Raw genomic sequence first — 17,158 nt, 5'->3', positions numbered from 1 at the left:
CTCCTTTGAACCCCGGGGAGAGGGGCAGGGAAGGGGCAGGGAGCCACCAAGCAGGGACAGGAGGGGAGGGACAAAGGGACAAAGGACACCTGGATGGCCCAGTGCCCCCCAGGGGTAGAGGGCATCCTTTGGATCTGCCAATCACTCAATGCCCTTCTGGAATTCCAGGATTGACAGACAGTGCTGGGAGGAGAAAGGAGAGGTGGCTGATGCACCTGGGATTGAATTATCATGGGAGGGACCCGAGGTTCTGAGGTAAACCCTGAAATCACAACGCAACAATCACTTGTGTTGTGTTTGTGGTGACCAGCCCCCCTTGGGGTCACTGCAGAACTGTCACTTACCCATGGGTGTCCCAATGCCATAGCCTTTGGTGTCGATGAGCCCCCCGATCTGCGTGAGGTTGCAGTTCCTCTGGGTGATGTACTCGATGGTGGTGGACTCCATCAGCAGAGCATAATCAGCTGTCAGGGTTCGCTGGATCCCCTCCTCATTGTTCTTGACCAGTGCCGTGGGTTTGCTGCTCATGAATGCCCACATTTTTTCAAACGTGGAGATTTTGGATTTCTGGAAAAACAAACCCCCCCCCCCAGCCCCAAAATAAGAATGAATTCTCCATTTGCTGAAAGCTGGTATCTTTTCAGTAAATAATAATAATAATAATAATAATAATAATAATAATAATAATAGTAAAGAGTTGAAAGCAGATCACACAGTGGAGCAGCCATGAATTTGACTTTGTCTTAAATGCCTTCACTGCCCAGCATTGTTTAGATTTATGTTGCCTTAAAGAGACACAAGAGTGGCAGCAAACACCCCACTGTACATGTGGTTCAGGTCCTGAGTTGGAACTGAACCTGCCCAAAGCCCTGCAGCCCCCTTGACTCCCAGATCTGCTTAAATGTGTTCACTTCCTACCCATGATTTGTTTACCCTGTAATGTTTCTGCATGCAGAAAGAACAGAGAGTTTTGGAGGACGTGGTTTTCTCTACACACACTCTGATATTTTTGTCTTTCCTCAAGCATGGCAAGGAAACGAGTCTCCTCTGAGATATGTGCAACTGCCAAACAGATTTAACATACCCACGTAAACAGAAGCACAGAGATATTCAAGAAGATTGTCTTACGGCTAAAAATAAACATGGATATTCTTTCACTATCAGCAGACATTCTGTTGCAAAGGATGGAATATGTTTTCTAGCTTGCTATTCATGTGAATGTTTTTTTTTCTTACAGAAAATGTGTTGAGTGAGAAGAAATATGGTTATTTTATGTCTTGCCATAACATTTGAAAAGTACCATTTATCTACGAGCACTTTCTGAGTTGTCCCTGTCAGTCATCCTGAAAAGCACAGAATCTCAGAATCCCAGAATGGTTTGAGCTGGGAAAAAAGCTCATCCTTAAAGCTCATCCTGTTCCCCCCACCATGCCATGGGCAGGGACACCTTCCACTACACCAGACTGCTGGTCAGAACCGGCTTTAGTTCAGGAAGATTTCCCAGACAGGCAGAGCAGTGTCCTCTTGCCCCTTTGCTGGTCCCAGTGCTCCCGTGGGTCAGTGCTTCTCCCTCAGACCAGCCCTGGGACAACACTTGGATATTCAGATTTGTGTTCTCACTGCTGCCAGCTCCTTTATGCACCGTTCTTCTTTCCTGCCCCATTTCTTGTTTTTCCTAGATCTGTTTTCGCCTTCTTATTTCATATGAGGCAGCTTAGACAGGCAAACATCTTCCTCCCCTGTGCTGCTTGGTGAGCCTGGAGCTGGCTGATAAGTCAGGGGGCAGATAAGTGTCTGTGCTGTGTCTGGAATCAGGGTGGCCTCTCAGCAGCTGCTGTACGAGGAGTGGCTGCTGCAGAGCTGTGATTTCAGCCTCGTTTATCTCTCCACAGGTCTCTGTCCTTCCATGAGAAAGCAGGAGATGGAGCCCAAGCCCAGCCCAACTGCTGCTGCCACAGCTCCCCATCATTTTGTCAGTATCACCCAAAATGTGCCAGCACGGGTTCTTCTGATAAAACCATAATAAATAATGGTGAGGTAGCTGAAAGTCCCTTGTAATGCTTCATTTTCCAAATGCTTTGCCCATCCACCTCCTTTATTCCAGCATGTTTAGCCAAAGTTAAACAAAAGCTCATCACCCCAAAGCAGGGTAGTGCAGTGCTGTTCAAACAAAGGCTGTTCCTCTGCCTTTAACCCTGTGGGCCCCTTCTCCTGACTGAAATACCCAGGGATTCATTTCTTCTCCATTAAAGCTCGTGCTCGTTATAATCCACTTGATGAATGCTCAGCAGTGGATGTGCTGGAGCAAACTTCATTCAAGAGGCAGGATAATCTCCCTCGCCTGAAAATCTGGACCAGTGCCTATAAGGTAGATTTGTGGCATCTATCAAACCTCAAAGAGCAGCAAGAAATGTAGCCTCCAAAAGGATTATTAAATATCTGTACATTACAATGGGTAATTGAAATGAATCGTGTGCTCGGCTGGCTGATAAGGACTTGTTTAACATTTATATAGTTCACATCAGAGGCCTCTGGGTTCCTTGGCTCTCCCTCTCTCTTCTTCTCTTTCTGCATTTAATGCTCCTCGAGTGTTGACACAGAGCTTTTAGCATCAGTGTTCTCCCAGTTTAGAGCGCAGAGCAAAATAAACTGGCAAAAAATCAATAGGCTGCATTTAGTGAAGCAAATGGGACTTGCATGAGGCACTGGACCTCTTCAGGCAACAGAAATTACATGAGACAGGACTCCCTGGAAGAGAAAAACCACTTTTCTCTTCTTCTCTTAAATCACTACTCCTGACCAGCTTGAAAGGACTTAATTGTGTTTGGGAGGCCAGGAAGAGCCCAGATTTGTCACTTGTGGCTGTGCCGCTTTGAGCCCAGCTCAGCCCTGCCCATTCCTGCAGCTGGGGCACAACTGGGAAGGGCTGGCAGAGAGGATGGAGCTGCTGTCACTGCTGTCACTGCTGTCACTGCTCACTTGTGCCTAAAGAGAGCTGGGACACAGACCTGGGCTCAGGGCTGAGACCCAGCAGGGCAGAGGAGCTGGGGGTCACTCCAGCAGGGAGGGCAGGCCATTGGTGATGCCAGGGCAGCTCACACCCAGCTTCAGGCTCTAAAACCTGCTGAGAAAACTGCTTTTCCAAGGGAAAATTCCCCAGCTGTAATTCCCAGCCCAGCCCTCACAGGCTGATGGTTTGCTACAAACACAGAAGCAGCTGTGGGAGTGATGTTGGTCATCAATCCCAAATCACAGGAGCAGCGAGGGCAGGAGTGGCCCTGCTCCAGCTCACGCCCAATTAAGCCACAGAACATGCTTTGTAGTTGAAGGAAAAGTTCATTTCTCCCCTTCCTCCTCTCAAATACTTGAGCCACACTGCAAAGGTGTTGCTTATTGATGGGAATTTGGATTTTGTCAGCCAGGACTGCAGCACAGAAATAAGCAAAACCATCTTAGTACTAATTTAGTAATAAAGAATGCCTTAAATTGTGTTTATTTTGCTGATGTTTTTTTCTGTGTTCTTCATCTGTGTGTACATTTTATGTTGCTGCACCCTTGATTTTACCATAGTTTAAAAACTGGGGTTAGTTCCTGGTCTGATCTGGGATTTGCTGTGCTGTGGCTGGGTGCTAATTTATTCTCAAGAGATTCACCATTTACTTGTATGGGCTCAAAAAGAAGCATATCTCAGTTGGCTGTGGGTAAAGGGACTCTCCTGTGCCCCCACATCCTCTGGAATGTCCCCAGGTCCCCCTCAGTGACAACTGGGCTGCCAAAGGTAGATGAGGAGGAGCTGTTTGGGTGCTCTGAAGCATTAAGATAAATGATCTGACACTGGCAGAGAGGTTCCTGTGTCAGAAGCCCCGAGATGTTGGGAATGATGGAGACATTGCTAATTATCAAGGGCTGCTGCTGCTGCAGCCATGGCTTGTCGCAGGCATCTTTTATGAAAAATCCTTTCCTTAGGATTTTTCCTCCTGAGAAGCTGAGAGGCCTCAGGAACAAAGTGTAAACCATGATTGTCTGCTGCTGTGGAATGCAATAGGTGCATCTGTGATTGGCCCATGTTGGATGTTTGTAATTAATGGCCAATCACAGCCCAGCTGGCTTGGACACAGAGCCTGAGCCACAAACCTTTGTTATCATTCCTTCCTATTCCTATAACCTTCTGATGAAATCCTTTCTTCTATTCTTTTAGTATAGTTTTAATGTAATATATATCATAAAATAATAAATCAGCCTTCTGAAACACGGAGTCAGATCCTCGTCTCTTCCCCCATCCAAGAACCCCTGTGAACACCGCCACAGTGGCTCACACAGCGGGCTCGAGTCTCACTCCTGCTCACACGAGTGGAGCTTCTCCTTGATTTATTCAGGATAAATAACACCAGAATCTGCTCTGTTGTGCTCTGCATCTTAATCAGCCCGTGTTAGAGTTAAATGAGATGTGTGTGTGAAAGCAGAGTGCCAGCCCCTGCGAAGGCAGCGACGCCGAGAACGCCTCCGAGTTCATTCTTCAGAGTCACAGCTCAGGAGCCACCTTTAATAAGCAGTTCTGCAGGGCCAGCCACCCAAATCAATTAATGGAATCGTTTAGAGGAGCCCCTACGAGGCATCTTGCCAAGACATATACGCTTTTTTATCAGCCAAATTGGCAAGAAAGGAACTTTCAGGCTTAAGATTTTCAATTCCAGCCTGTATGAAAAAAATAAATTGATTTCCACCAACTGAAGATACTTAGTCTTGAGGATTTAACATTTCTGTATGAGTATCTGTGTACACACACTCACAGCCAGACTCCAGACTGCACATGAGATCTGGCCTTCCATTCAGAGAGGCAGCATCCTCTGCAGGGTGGGAAGGATTTATGAGTTATAATGAACTCTAGATGCTGTTCCTAAATTAATTGATCCATGTTTATTCCTGTAACTCAATCTGCATTGCCAGGGAGTAAAGAGCTTCTCAAAAGTTCTTTCCATGAAGCCAGAATGTGCCAATAAAGCTCTCTCTTCTTCCCTCTCTTGGTTTGTTTGGCTGCATGGGGCCAAATTTTGTGGGAGCAGCATCCCAGAGAGGCTATCCCAGAGGGGTTTTGGTTCCATTTGGAACTTCCATTTGGAACTTCCATTTAGAACCTCCATTTGAACTTCTGCAGTGTCCCTGGTGAGCTCTGCACAAGCTCTCAGGCCTGAGCACAGGTCAGTGCTTTGGGATCCATCTCATGGAACAGCGTGCAAGGTGTCTGCCTTCCTCTTCCTCTTCCTCTTCCTCTTCCTCCATTGTCCATTCTCCCCAGGATCAGGGTGCTGCTCTCCTCCTGCACTCCTGGGGGGACCCAGCATGGACAGAATGGGCCCTGACAGAGGGGCTGCAGGGCCCAGGGGTGCTCAGGGCTGGTGTGTGCAGCTTGCAGCTGCTGCAACAGGGAGAAAGGAAGGGAAGAGTGAGACCCTGCTGTGAGGGGAATGAATCTGGGGAACAGCCACATAAAGAGCCAGGCAGCAATTTGGGCCAAGTATAGCTAAATATACTAAAATATATAGGTAAATAATATACTAAATATACTAAAATGTACTAAATATATAGGTAATCCACGGAGCAGGTTAGATCCTCATGGGTGTGCTGCCATCAGCCTTTTGTCCCAGCAGTGACAGTGTGTTCAGAGCTGCTGGGTTGCTCTGGATCTGCAGGAATGATTCAGGAGCCCTGGCTGGTGTGGGCTGTCTCTGCTGGAACCCCTGGAGCAGGGCAGAGGAAGGCAGGGAAGCCTGATGCTGTTCTTCCATCTGAGGGAGGGTGGATGTTCAGCTGGCACCTGGAGCTCTGTGTGTGACAGGTGTCCCCATGGAGGTGGCACTGACAGAGCAGCTGAACCAAACCCACCACAGGAATGACCCAGGTGAGAACAAAGACCTTGTTGGAGCTGGGACAAATCCTGTCTGTCCCAAATCCCTCTGTACAGGAAGGACAAGTGAGCAGAGCTCCTGCTGCTCCAGTAATGGAAATGCTTGTCAGAAGGGACATTCCTGAGAATTCATCTCCATACAACAGTGATAATAAAAAGGGAAAGGAAAATACTCTGCATCAATAAACCATGCCAAGGCAGTTAGAAGCCTGAAGTATGATTCTGATGGATAATGATATGAAGCAATAAATATACTGTGTCCTGATGATTGTTAAAAGAGACAGTTTCCTTTTATTCCCATATAAAACTCGTATTGGAAGGCACAGTTAAAGCACACAGTTACAGCCTGCCTTTCCCTGCTGGCTCTTCCAGGGTTATTTGGCTTTGGAAAACACCACCACACATCTGCCTGCGCCATGGACAGAACTGCACGGAGCAGCTCCATGGCAGGAGGCAAACTGGGCATTCCCAGAATCACTAAAGATCAAACCACCTCCTCTGTGGCTCTTTATCAACTGCAAACCACCCTTTCTGTGGTTCTTTATCTGCTGCTGCCTGTCAGAGTCAGGACACACATCCAGGGAGGACAGTGCCTTCTCAGCCAGATCAGAGCCAGGAGAAGTTGCATGGGAACAATGCTCCCTCTATTATTAAAATCCAGCATATTGCCTTCCTTTAATGAGTCTTGCCAGTTAAACTGCTGAGCCCTCATCAAGCTGCCATCGCCCTGTGCCTGCTCAGATCTTGCAGCACCAGGCACAAACTGCTTGGTAAAGGCTGAACTGTGCTAGACACATGTATTTCCTTCTGCATTAGGGTGGTGGAGGGGGAAGGAGCCAGAGGTGAGGGGGAGCCAGCTCCCCTTCCTGAGCCAAAGCCTGGGATCTTCCTTTGGGCCTCTTTCCTTGCCAGGGTGATAATTCCTTAATCACCCTTCATTTCTATCCCTTTATTCTCTCTCTTTTCAAACTGGGTTTTTACAGGCCAGCAGTGGTTTTAAAGGTCATTTTACATCTCTCAGTTTCTTTCTATTTTTGAAGCTGTGGTGGAATCTGACTGACTTCTGAATTTAATTATGCTTTAAATAGACGAAATTAATGCAATTGGATTGTGATGCACTGGTAGTGAGTGTTACCTTGCCCTGGATCTCAGAGGTTAATAAAACTGGATTACATTGATATGAATACCTGAAGGACAAGAAAGATATTTCAGCAGTAAAAAATACAGGCCAGGGAGGACACTTGGCAACATCTGTCCAGCTGTGGGTTTTATTTGGGCTCTCCTCTGTCCCTGAAGGCTGGCTGGGTCAGCCTGGGGGCTCTATGGGGCAAGGAAGAAGCTGGATGGGTCAGATGTGGAAATTGGGAAGGTGCTTTAGGGAATGTAAGATGTTTCTGCAGGGCTTTAATACAAGCTGAACTTTGGCACATGCTACGTTTTTGGGTGCTTGAGCCAATATTGGGGAGAGCCTGCAAAAGTGTAAGATCAGTTTAATTTAGTACCTGTGACTTCATTTAACAACAGGGAGGGGGATTTAGCCTTGGTGGGACTCAGGTGAGTGTCAGTCTCAGTCTGGGCAAGATGTGAGACTGAAAGAAGCTGCAAGAAGGAGCAGCAGGGGCGGCTTGGGAGGATTTCTGTCTTTGGATCTTTGTCCTGGCTCCCGTTGGCATCTCTGCCTGGAAGGCAGAAAGCCTCTGCCTGGTCTCACCTTGAAGAAGGTCATGGTAGCTCCATCCTTCACTGCTCCATACTCTATTTTTGTCTGCTTTGCCAAGTCATCTGCCGAGTCGATGGGGGACTCCATCCTCTCCACGGTCAGGAAGGCTGCGAGGTTGGCCGTGTAGGACGAGATGATAATGAGGGTGAAGAACCACCATATGCCACCAATGATCCGTGTAGACAGGGCTTTGGGCATCAGCTCCGAGCCTGGGGGGGACAGGGGAAGGAGGGCAGAGGAAATAGAGGGAAAAAACCCATCTAATGTACCTATATGTACATTTTATGTATGTATTTTTATATATATGTGATCAGGTTTCACTGTCAAAAATGTTACAGCCACACAACTGGTTTTGAGGCAAATTATCCAGACATCTTGCATGTAAGGACGTCAGTAGACAGGGCTTTGGGCATCAGCTCTGAGCCTGGGGGGACAGGGAAGGAGGGCAGAGGAAATAGACGGAAAGAACCCATCTTATGTATCCATATGTACATTTTATATACATAAATACATATAAAATCAGGTTTCACTGTCAGAACTGTTACAGCCATGCAATTAAAGCCAACTGGTTTTGAGGCAAATTATCCAGGCATTTTGCATGCAAGGACATCAGTAGACAGGGCTTTGGGCATCAGCTCCGAGCCTGGGACAGGGGAAGGAGGGCAGAGGAAATAGAGGGAAAACCCCCATTTTTTCTATCCATACATACATTTTATACACATAAATATATATATGTATGATCAGATTTCACTGTCAAAACTGCTACAGCCACGCAAGTAAAGCCAACTGGTTTTAAGACAAATTATCCAGACATCTTGCATGCAAGGAAATCAGTAGGGTTTTTGTAGCATTTGCAGAAAAACCCTCTTCCTTGATTACTGACCTTGGGTACAGTACCCAATTTACAGGATACATCCAAACTGAAGTAATTAACTGGGCTGCTTTTATGAGATTTAAATAGCAAGCTATTTATGAACTTTTATGAGTGTTTTGTTCTGCCATTTAAAAAGGGCTTTGCTTTTATACAGATTATTTTCAAAAGACTCACTCTGGGGAGTGTGTTCAAATACACAAGGTTTAAAAAAAATCAAACACCAAGAGAAAGGCACTATCAGGGTCCAGGGCTTTGAATGCCAGTCAGAAATGGGGAAGCAGGAGATGTTACAGCATAAAAGGTGTAGTGGGTCTGGAATGACTTTTATTGAGCAGACATGAAGGGCTAAATGGGTTGTGCTATTTTTGTAATCACCCAAAACACCTTTTAAAGCCAGGCAAGAGCTTTGGGTTTGAAACAGCTGTGCTCAGAGGATTTATCAGCCAGGAAAGTGCAACAAAGATTGGGCTTTGCAAAGCAATTTTAGGCTGTGTGGCATCAAAGCAGAGCATGGGGTGTAGTTTTCCTCCCTTCAGAGTGCAGCAAGGAGACACCAGGAAGAGGAGGAGTCCTGGGTATTGAGGGTGCTTTGGTTCTCCTCAAGATCCTTTTTCTTCCCTCTTCCATCTCCGGCCCTTTGATGCATTGGATGCTGTGACATCAGTCTGGCTTTGAAATATTTTTCTTCTCAGATGCAGAATTGAGTTAAAAAGAATATAGCTCTTTTCATTTATCAGCATCTGATAAGAGGGATGATTCATGCTGCTAAACTGCCTTGCTGGGAACTGTCACTGTCCAGAAGGGCAGCTGAGATCCAGGAGGAATCTCTATTACAGGCAGCAGTGGAGCTCAGAGCAGCTCTGTGCCTGCCACTGAGCCAAGGCTGTGCTTCTTTTGCTCTCTGGATATAACCACTGATACACGGTAAATTAAAGTGTGACAAATGTTTGACATTTTCCACTTATTTCTATTCCTGGATTTTCTGCAATTAGATCGCAGCTGAATTTCGTTCCTTATTCAGAGCTGCTCCCTGCTGCCTTCTGAACAGATTTACTCTGTTCATTGCATCTCTGTATTCCATTCACACACACAGGGGTGTAATCCCATCCCTGCCCCATTTCTGGGCTCCCTGTGACCCTGGTGGCTCACACCAGTGCCACTGCCAGCTCTCCTGAGGGGCTGCTGGGCACAGGCTCCAGGGCAGCTCCTCCAGGCTGGGGGAGCTTCAGAGCATCTCACACTGCTCAGAGTGACCAGGGGAGGGGAAAAATGGGGAGGGAGCAGAGGGCAAGGCACCCTGTCTGCTGGAAAAGTTGATTTAGATCAGAGAGAGAGCCAGGTCAGACATCCTGAAACCGAACAACACTTCCACAGCTGTGTTCCCCCACACAACGATGTCATCAATATACTGTAGGTGCTCTGGAGCCTCACCCTTTTCTAGTGCCGCACATTGGGCGCCAAATTTTGTCCTGGTTTAGGGCAAATTTGGGAGAGAATCTCCAAAGGGGGGCCCCTCCAGAAAGCGAACTCACACGGCCCCTCCCCGCAACCGGTTTGGGAAGAAATTGTTGGAATTAACAGAAAGAGGAATTTGCAGAATCTGTGGGATGTGGGGGGATGAAGCAGCTGAGGGAGATGAAGGCAGTGCTCCTCCTTGGAGCTGCAGGGGCCAGGAGGTGCTGGGAGGTTGCATCCAAAGCAAATTTTGAATTTAAAAAGCCCTAAGAGCAGGTGGGTGGCCCTTACCTTGCTGCATCAGCGCTCCCATCCCAAACCAGAAGCTGTTCAGGAGGGTGAAGTTGTTCTCCACGATGTCAGAGCCCGGGTTGCAGGGGTGGGCATCATACCACTCATATGGGCTGAACCTGCAGCACACAGGGAAACAGAGCTCCTGATGGTGCCTTGAGGGGCTCCCTAGGACAGAGACTAGCCAGGATTAAAATAAGAGTAGGTATTTATTAAAGGCCTTCAATAGATACACCCTGGGCAGCCAAAGCCTTCCAAGACTACATCCAAAATGGTCATGAGTTTTTCATACAGTTATGAGTTTGGTCCATTTGCATATCAGGGGTTAATCCTTAATTACGGCTTCAGATAATGAAGTCAAATACTCCCAGTTTGCTCCTCACATTTCCCTTTAGCTTATATTTTCCAGTGCCTGAGGCTGTAGGGTGTCCTTGGATCTCAGGTCTAGAGGAATTGTTCTGTCTGGCCAAAAGGTGAAGATTGTTAACCAACACTTCTCTATGGAGTTATGGACTAAGGCAGCACAGGATTTGAAAAATATAAAGGCTAAAATCTTAAGGCATCAGTTAGTTGGGATGTGTCAGGACAAGAACCTAAAGGAACTGGAATAAAGGACTCTCAATGCCTCTGGCGCTGCTGTGCAGGGGCTGCTGACCCTCTGGTGCACAGCTTTATAGAGAAAAAGGCAAATTCAGCCTAAGCCACCCACACAACTGTAAGTCTGTGTCCTGTATTCTGGAGAGCAGGGACCTGGGAAGCCAAGTCCTCCTGAGGTGTCTCAGATGGCTTCCCCAGAACCTTTGGTCACTTTGGATCATCTTTTCACTACTGTGTCCTACAACAGCAGCCAGAGCATGTGATGGTGGGATGGGATGGGATGGGATGGGATGGGATGGGATGGGGTCCAGACACATAACCTCTTGTATGTAAGAATTTGAAAATGTGGGAAAAAATGGCATTTTTGGTTGACTAAGGAGAAGCCTTGGTCATCCTGCAGTAGTAGCAGAGACAAACTGGTATTTCAGGAGATTCTCCCACCAAGGCACTTGGGAATCAGGGTGGGATTTAGGACACTGAGAAGTAGAACCTTCCACCATCCCGACAAGCAGGAGTTTGGCCCAGTCAGGGCACTGGCAGAACACTGGAATGTGGTGGCACTTTGCTGTCGACAAACTAATTCCCTGTGGGGATGAATTTCCATGGATAGCCCTGCAGTTCTTGAGCAAGACTGAGGGAATTTCCAAGGAATATCTCTGCAAATTCTGCCCAAGATTGGCAGGCAAGCACTGCTGGGAATGAGCTCGTTTAGCCAGGATCTGGGGAGGATGCTAAACAGGAGAGATGTTAATATTTTTAGAGCTGTTTATTTACATTTTTCTGAGAGTCCCAAATTTTGCAGAGATTAAATTAAAAACATAATTGGTATAATTGCTTTTGAACCAGGCATTAATTATCATCTCCGCTTCCTTCTGGAATCCCTGGAGATTCACAACAGCCCCTTCTCAAGGCCCAGCCCACAGCCTCTATCAGGAGATGCTTCCCTCTGTAATTCCCCACCAGATGTGCCACCACCCAAGGAGAGGGTTCGTGGCTCCATTCCAGGGTGGCCTCACTCAGACAGCTGGATTTGTTTGGAGAAGGGTCCCAGATCCCTGCCAGAAACCTCCTGGCACTGAAACCTGCCCTGGGCATGTGGCAGTGCAGAGCTGGGGTCCTGGCAGTGCCAAGCATGGGAGGGGTCTGGGGGAAAACCATCCCTGAGGATGGACAAAACACAGCCCATGCTCCTGTGGCTTTGGAAAAGGTTACCCTGGGCACAGCTGTGCCACTTTTTGCTTCTGTTTTCCACCTTCAAGGTACAGTGCAATGAGCTCTCCTTTCCTCCCTGGTTTATCTCACTTTCCTGCAGCAGGGACTGTTCCCTGGGCTGGGTTTGGGGTGTGGAACCTGCTCAGGCTGCACCCTGGCATTGCTGCTTGTTCATCCAGGTTGGGGTCTCCTTGCTGCTCTCCCTTCTCTGCTCTCTAAATCAGAGGAAATCAGCAAGGAAACAAGAACCAGGCTGAACTCAGACCTGGCTTTACATGCTGCTTATTCCTTGGAACTTGCCATAGATCCACCAGAGGTGGATAAAGGATGGTGTCTTGGTCCTTTCTGTCAGATAAAGCCAGAGTTCAGGAATTAGATTAGAACTTTCTTGGGCTGCCAATGAAACACTATGAAAAAGAAAGGGAATGGGTAAGATCAATGAGCCTGGAAAGATGACACGCTGGAGAACTTCAAGGCCTGAGCAAAAACCTACTGGTGCAGCTCAAATGACAGAGAAATATTCAGAAATCTGCAAAGCAGCCACAGCCTCCACAGCAAAAAAACCATTAGTGGAAGCAAGAGGTAACGAAGGAAGGAGGGAGAGGAGCTCATTGACCCCAGAGTTCAAATCAATTGGGGAATTCAAGATCCTCTTCCCTCATCCTCATATGCACTGTGGGCTCTGAGAAGTATTTCATCAAAACCTAGCATCATTCTCCTGCTTCTTTCAGCTTTTTGGGTGGGAAATTGAAGCATCTGGAAGAAATTTAAAAGATCTAACACAAAATACTTTTGAGTCTAAACTGTGTCTCCAGAGAAATTTTCAATAGACGACCCAGACTACTGTATGTACAGGGAATGCCCTGATGAAGGCAGGAATGATGAATCTGACTCCATGAAGAGCTAATTTTATTTTTTGACTCCAGAAGGCAAATTCATTACTTTATAATACTATATTATATTAAAGAATACTATACTATACTATACTATACTAAAGAACACAGAAAGGATACTTACAGGTTAAAAAGATAACAATGAAAACTTGTGACTCTTTCCAGAGTCCCCACACAGCTTGGCCCTGATTGGCCAAAGAGTGAAAACAACTCACAGCAGAATCCAATGAAACAATCACCTGTGGATAAACAATCCCCAAACACATTCCACATGAGCAAAACGCAGGAGAAGCAAATGAGATCAGATTTGTTTTCCTTTTTCTCTGAGGCCTCTCAGCTTCCCAGGAGAAAAATCCGGGGAGAAATGATTTTTTTCCAGAGAATGTGAATGCCACACCAGACCTCGCTGCAATTAGGATGAAGATTAAATCCACCCTGCCAAGCATCCAAAGGGGTTTGGTGTAATTTGGAGGCTGTTTGAGCCCAAGGACAGGTGCCAGCCTGGCACCACAGCCTCCAGACACAGCATCGCCTACAGCCATGGGGACAGCCAGTGTTAGTGGCTCTCTGGGGGCTGGGAGCTCCATCAATAGTGAAGAAAGGCTGATTAAAATGACAGATGAACCAAATCCATCCTTTGCCTGCCTCTAAATAGTTCCTGAGTCTGTTTTAAGTGGCATTGACCTATGGTTATGGCATGAGCAGAGGGCTCTTGTGCCTAGTTCAGAAGAGTCATGTCTCTGAATTAAGGCTTTTCTATTTTGATTGTGGTTTTCTGCTGAGAATTGGATTTCAGAGGCCTTGCTGGGGTCAAAAGCAGATATTGTTTCCATTACTTCTGAATGCAATAAATATTTTCCCTGTGAAATCTCTTGCCTTCCATCTCTATGTGTTAAAAGACCATTCCAGCAGAATTTTAATTACCCTGCGTACTTGGTGTTATTTGAAAAATAGGATGACAGAAGAAATGTCAGGAGCAAAATGTGAAAAAGGAACTGTAATTGCAATATTTTATGTGTTGAATTTAGTCCAAAAAATAGCCTGATAGGGAAAAATTGTTCTACAACATGGTAATTGATGTGATGGAGTGAGATGCTGAGGTTCATGTCAGAATAAAACCTGAGACAAAGCCACAGTTCTTCAGGTTTTCATCCCTCAGCATCAGCCAAAAGCCAGGCAATGCTGCCATGCTTGGACAGACATCCCTGTTTGTGCAAAGTGGTGACTGGGGGGCTTCACATCATGGTCTGCCCCAGCATTTCCTTCACCCTTTCTGCAGCATTTCACATGCAGATACAATTTGCACATTTAACATGCTTTGAAAGTGGGATCTGGACAATGTGGGCTGGATTTGGTCATTATAAGCTGGGAAAAATAAGCTCCAAAATGTAAAATTATGTTTGGATTGTCCCTGCAGGCCACAGGAGCAGGCTGTGCCATTAAAGCCCACTCAGCTGTGCCCTGCCTGGATGGCAGGGACAGACAGACAAGGGCTGTCTGTCAGCCACCACAGGATTTTCCTTCTCATGGTTACCTTGGGTGCACATCCCCAGAGGAGAGCCCTGTGCTGCTGAGAGCCCCTGGTTATCCCTGACAGGTTGGGTGGGGAGGGAAGGCAAAGACAAGGCAGGAGGGTGATTGCAGGATCCGGATCGGGGAGGGCCCTCCATGTCCTCTGAGAGGAAAACTGTGGATGCTGACAATCTGGTCAGGGAGAAAGTCAGATAAACTTTCCCAGGCATTGCTCTGGGGGAGCTTTGAGAAAGCTCAGAGAAAGAATTAAAATAATCTTTAATCTTTGCAGTTGGTGTTTTGAGCTTGTTGTTTACTTGTAAGATGTGTACAAGAAGGGTGTTCCTAATTAGCCAGTGAGGTGAGGGGTATTGATTGAGGACCAATCAGATCCAGCTTTCTCAGAACAGTCTATAAAAGAATGTGATATTTAATAAACATCACTTCTGAGAAGACATTGGATTCTGTGTTGCTTCATTCAGCTGTCCCTAAGACAATAGTGACAAAAGACAAATGTCCAGCTCTGCCCCTGTGCAGAGGAGGGACCAGAGGATGAACCTGCCTCACCATGCGTGTTTAACATGCTTTGGAAGTGGGGTCTGGACAATGTGGGCTGGATCTGGCCATTATGAGCTGGAAAAAAACAAGCTCCTAATGTGAGCACTGCAGGTGCACACAGCACTCATGCCCAGCTCACTCTGCTGTTCTGTGTAATTAGGATATGACAGAGCGAATGGAGGAAATCTGCTCTAAATGCCCCCCTGGACTGAGGGATGCTGAAAATTGTAGATGTGTTGTACCATCAGGGTTAATGGAGTCTGCTTGCTCCAGCTCTGTGTCTGATTTTTTCCTTTGACTCTCTAATGCCAGTGGATGAGGGGGGAATGTTTCTGATGGATGCTCCCAGGGAGGTGCAGCACAGCAGGCCTTGGGGAAAAGGGTCTGCATGGACCCCCAGACCAAAACAGGGAGGGTTCTGGAATCCCCACTGGTATAAATTCAACTGGAAATAATGAGAAATGAGCATCAAACTGCAGAGTGGGCTGAGGACTCTTTCCTGGATGAGGTGTTTATGCAAAATATTCCGTCAAGGGCTGTGTGTGGTCATGGAGGGCACCTGCCTGCAGGAGGGGGAAAGTGCTTTGTTTTGATTTGAAAAGGTGGGATCATGGATTGAGAGCAGCCCTGGACTGTGTCTCATCAAAGGCCCTGTGGAATTAACAAGACATGCAAATGTATGCAAATTCTGCCTTTAAACATAGAGGATTTAAACATGCTAATTAGATGCGTATTAATTTTGTAAACAGACACAATGTCTGATCCGTAGCAAAGGCATCTTCATTCTTTTGGTATAGGGAAGGGTTTGTGTGAGCTTTACAGAGATAGAAGTGGGAAATGGTGGGGGAGATGGGAGCTCAGGTCCCAGCAGAGGCTGGGAAGGGTGTGAGCAGAGAGCATGAATGGACAATGATACAGAAATACATCTCTTCATACACCAGGAGGTGCTGACAGAAAAGCTGCAAAACTTCTGAAATCTTAAAATTCTTCCATGCTGTGAGTGTGTGAAAGTGAAACCAGCCAGCCCATGGGGATGGAGCAGGGGGGATCTCAGGCGTGACAAGGGTTTTCATCAGAAAATACCAATTCTTATCTCCAAGTTCTCACTTATCAGGGAGATGTGGCCTGTGGGTCAGGACAGCTCTTGATGCTGCAGCTGCCAGCAGGGAGCCCTTACCTGGCTATGACAAAGAGCACACAGCTGACCCCCAGGTAGGCCAGCAGGATGTACATCCAGATGTCAGGAGAGAGAGGGTTGAGGAAGGAGAACACGCTGGGGTTGGTCCCGTTGGGCTTCCTGTAGAGGATGCTGACCCCCAGGGTCATGAAGGGCTTGGAGAAGTCGATGGCTTTCTCCCGGACGTGAGTGATGGTCAGAGGAGCCACGGCCAGGTCAGCTTTCTGCAAAGAGGGAGGGACACAGGCAGGGAGAAAGGAGGAGTCACAAACCGAGGAGATTCCATCCCCTTGGAGACACCACAGCTCTCACACAGCAGAAACAGGCCCAAAACCCCCAAGCGTAGCCCTGGGGTTCCCCCCTGCTGTGGTACACATTATGTATGTGGTATATATGTGGTACACATTTGGTATGAAATACAGATGTTGGTGGTACAGCGTTTGCTGTGAAATACAGATGTTGGGGGTAACTGTTTGCAGTGAAATACAGATGTTGGGGGCACAGTGTTTGCTGTGAAATACAGATGTTGGGTGTATAATGTTCACTGTGAAATACAGATGTTGGGGGTAACAGTGTTTGCTGTGAAGTGCAGATGTTGGGGTAGAATGTCCACTGTAAAATTCAGCACAACCAAATGGAGGCATTACACCCTCTGCAGCTTCTGCCCCGATGTGATGAACTCTTCTGAAACAGTCAGGAAAATCAGATTTTGTGGAGTTCTAAAGTGTCCATGGCCCTTGTCTTGCTTGCTCCTCACCACAAGACTACAACAGCAAGTAGGCTGTGTGCAGAGCCCGCTGTTGGCAGCAGTGGTTTGTTGTTGTTGTCCTTCCTTTCATTTGTTGTTGTCCTGTTTTCACGCTGATGCAAGAGGAGAGGAGGGTGTGCATGGAGCTGCAGGGAGCCATACTGTGGCAGCGTGAGCTAAAAGGTTCAATTTCTTTTCCCTCAGTCATTTCATGGT

The 17,158-nt window shown here is 47.0% G+C and overlaps 1 protein-coding gene across 1 annotated transcript in view; it reads right to left on the bottom strand.

The window, feature by feature from the left end:
• GRIK3 (glutamate ionotropic receptor kainate type subunit 3) overlaps positions 1-17,158 on the bottom strand; it is a 53,722-nt gene that overhangs the window by 3,036 nt on the left and 33,528 nt on the right. The window contains exons 11-14 of the mRNA XM_005429999.2: positions 16,195-16,418; positions 10,246-10,364; positions 7,617-7,834; positions 345-567 (exon numbers count right to left, since the gene is read on the bottom strand). Of these exons, the coding sequence (XP_005430056.1) occupies positions 345-567; positions 7,617-7,834; positions 10,246-10,364; positions 16,195-16,418 (784 nt within the window). The remainder of the gene's footprint in view (positions 1-344; positions 568-7,616; positions 7,835-10,245; positions 10,365-16,194; positions 16,419-17,158) is intronic.

Source organism: Geospiza fortis, unplaced genomic scaffold (genome assembly GCF_000277835.1).
Source record: "Geospiza fortis unplaced genomic scaffold, GeoFor_1.0 scaffold38, whole genome shotgun sequence".
NCBI lineage: Eukaryota > Metazoa > Chordata > Aves > Passeriformes > Thraupidae > Geospiza > Geospiza fortis.
The sequence above is the reverse complement of the archived record's forward strand: the minus strand, read 5'-3'. Positions and strand labels throughout refer to the sequence as shown.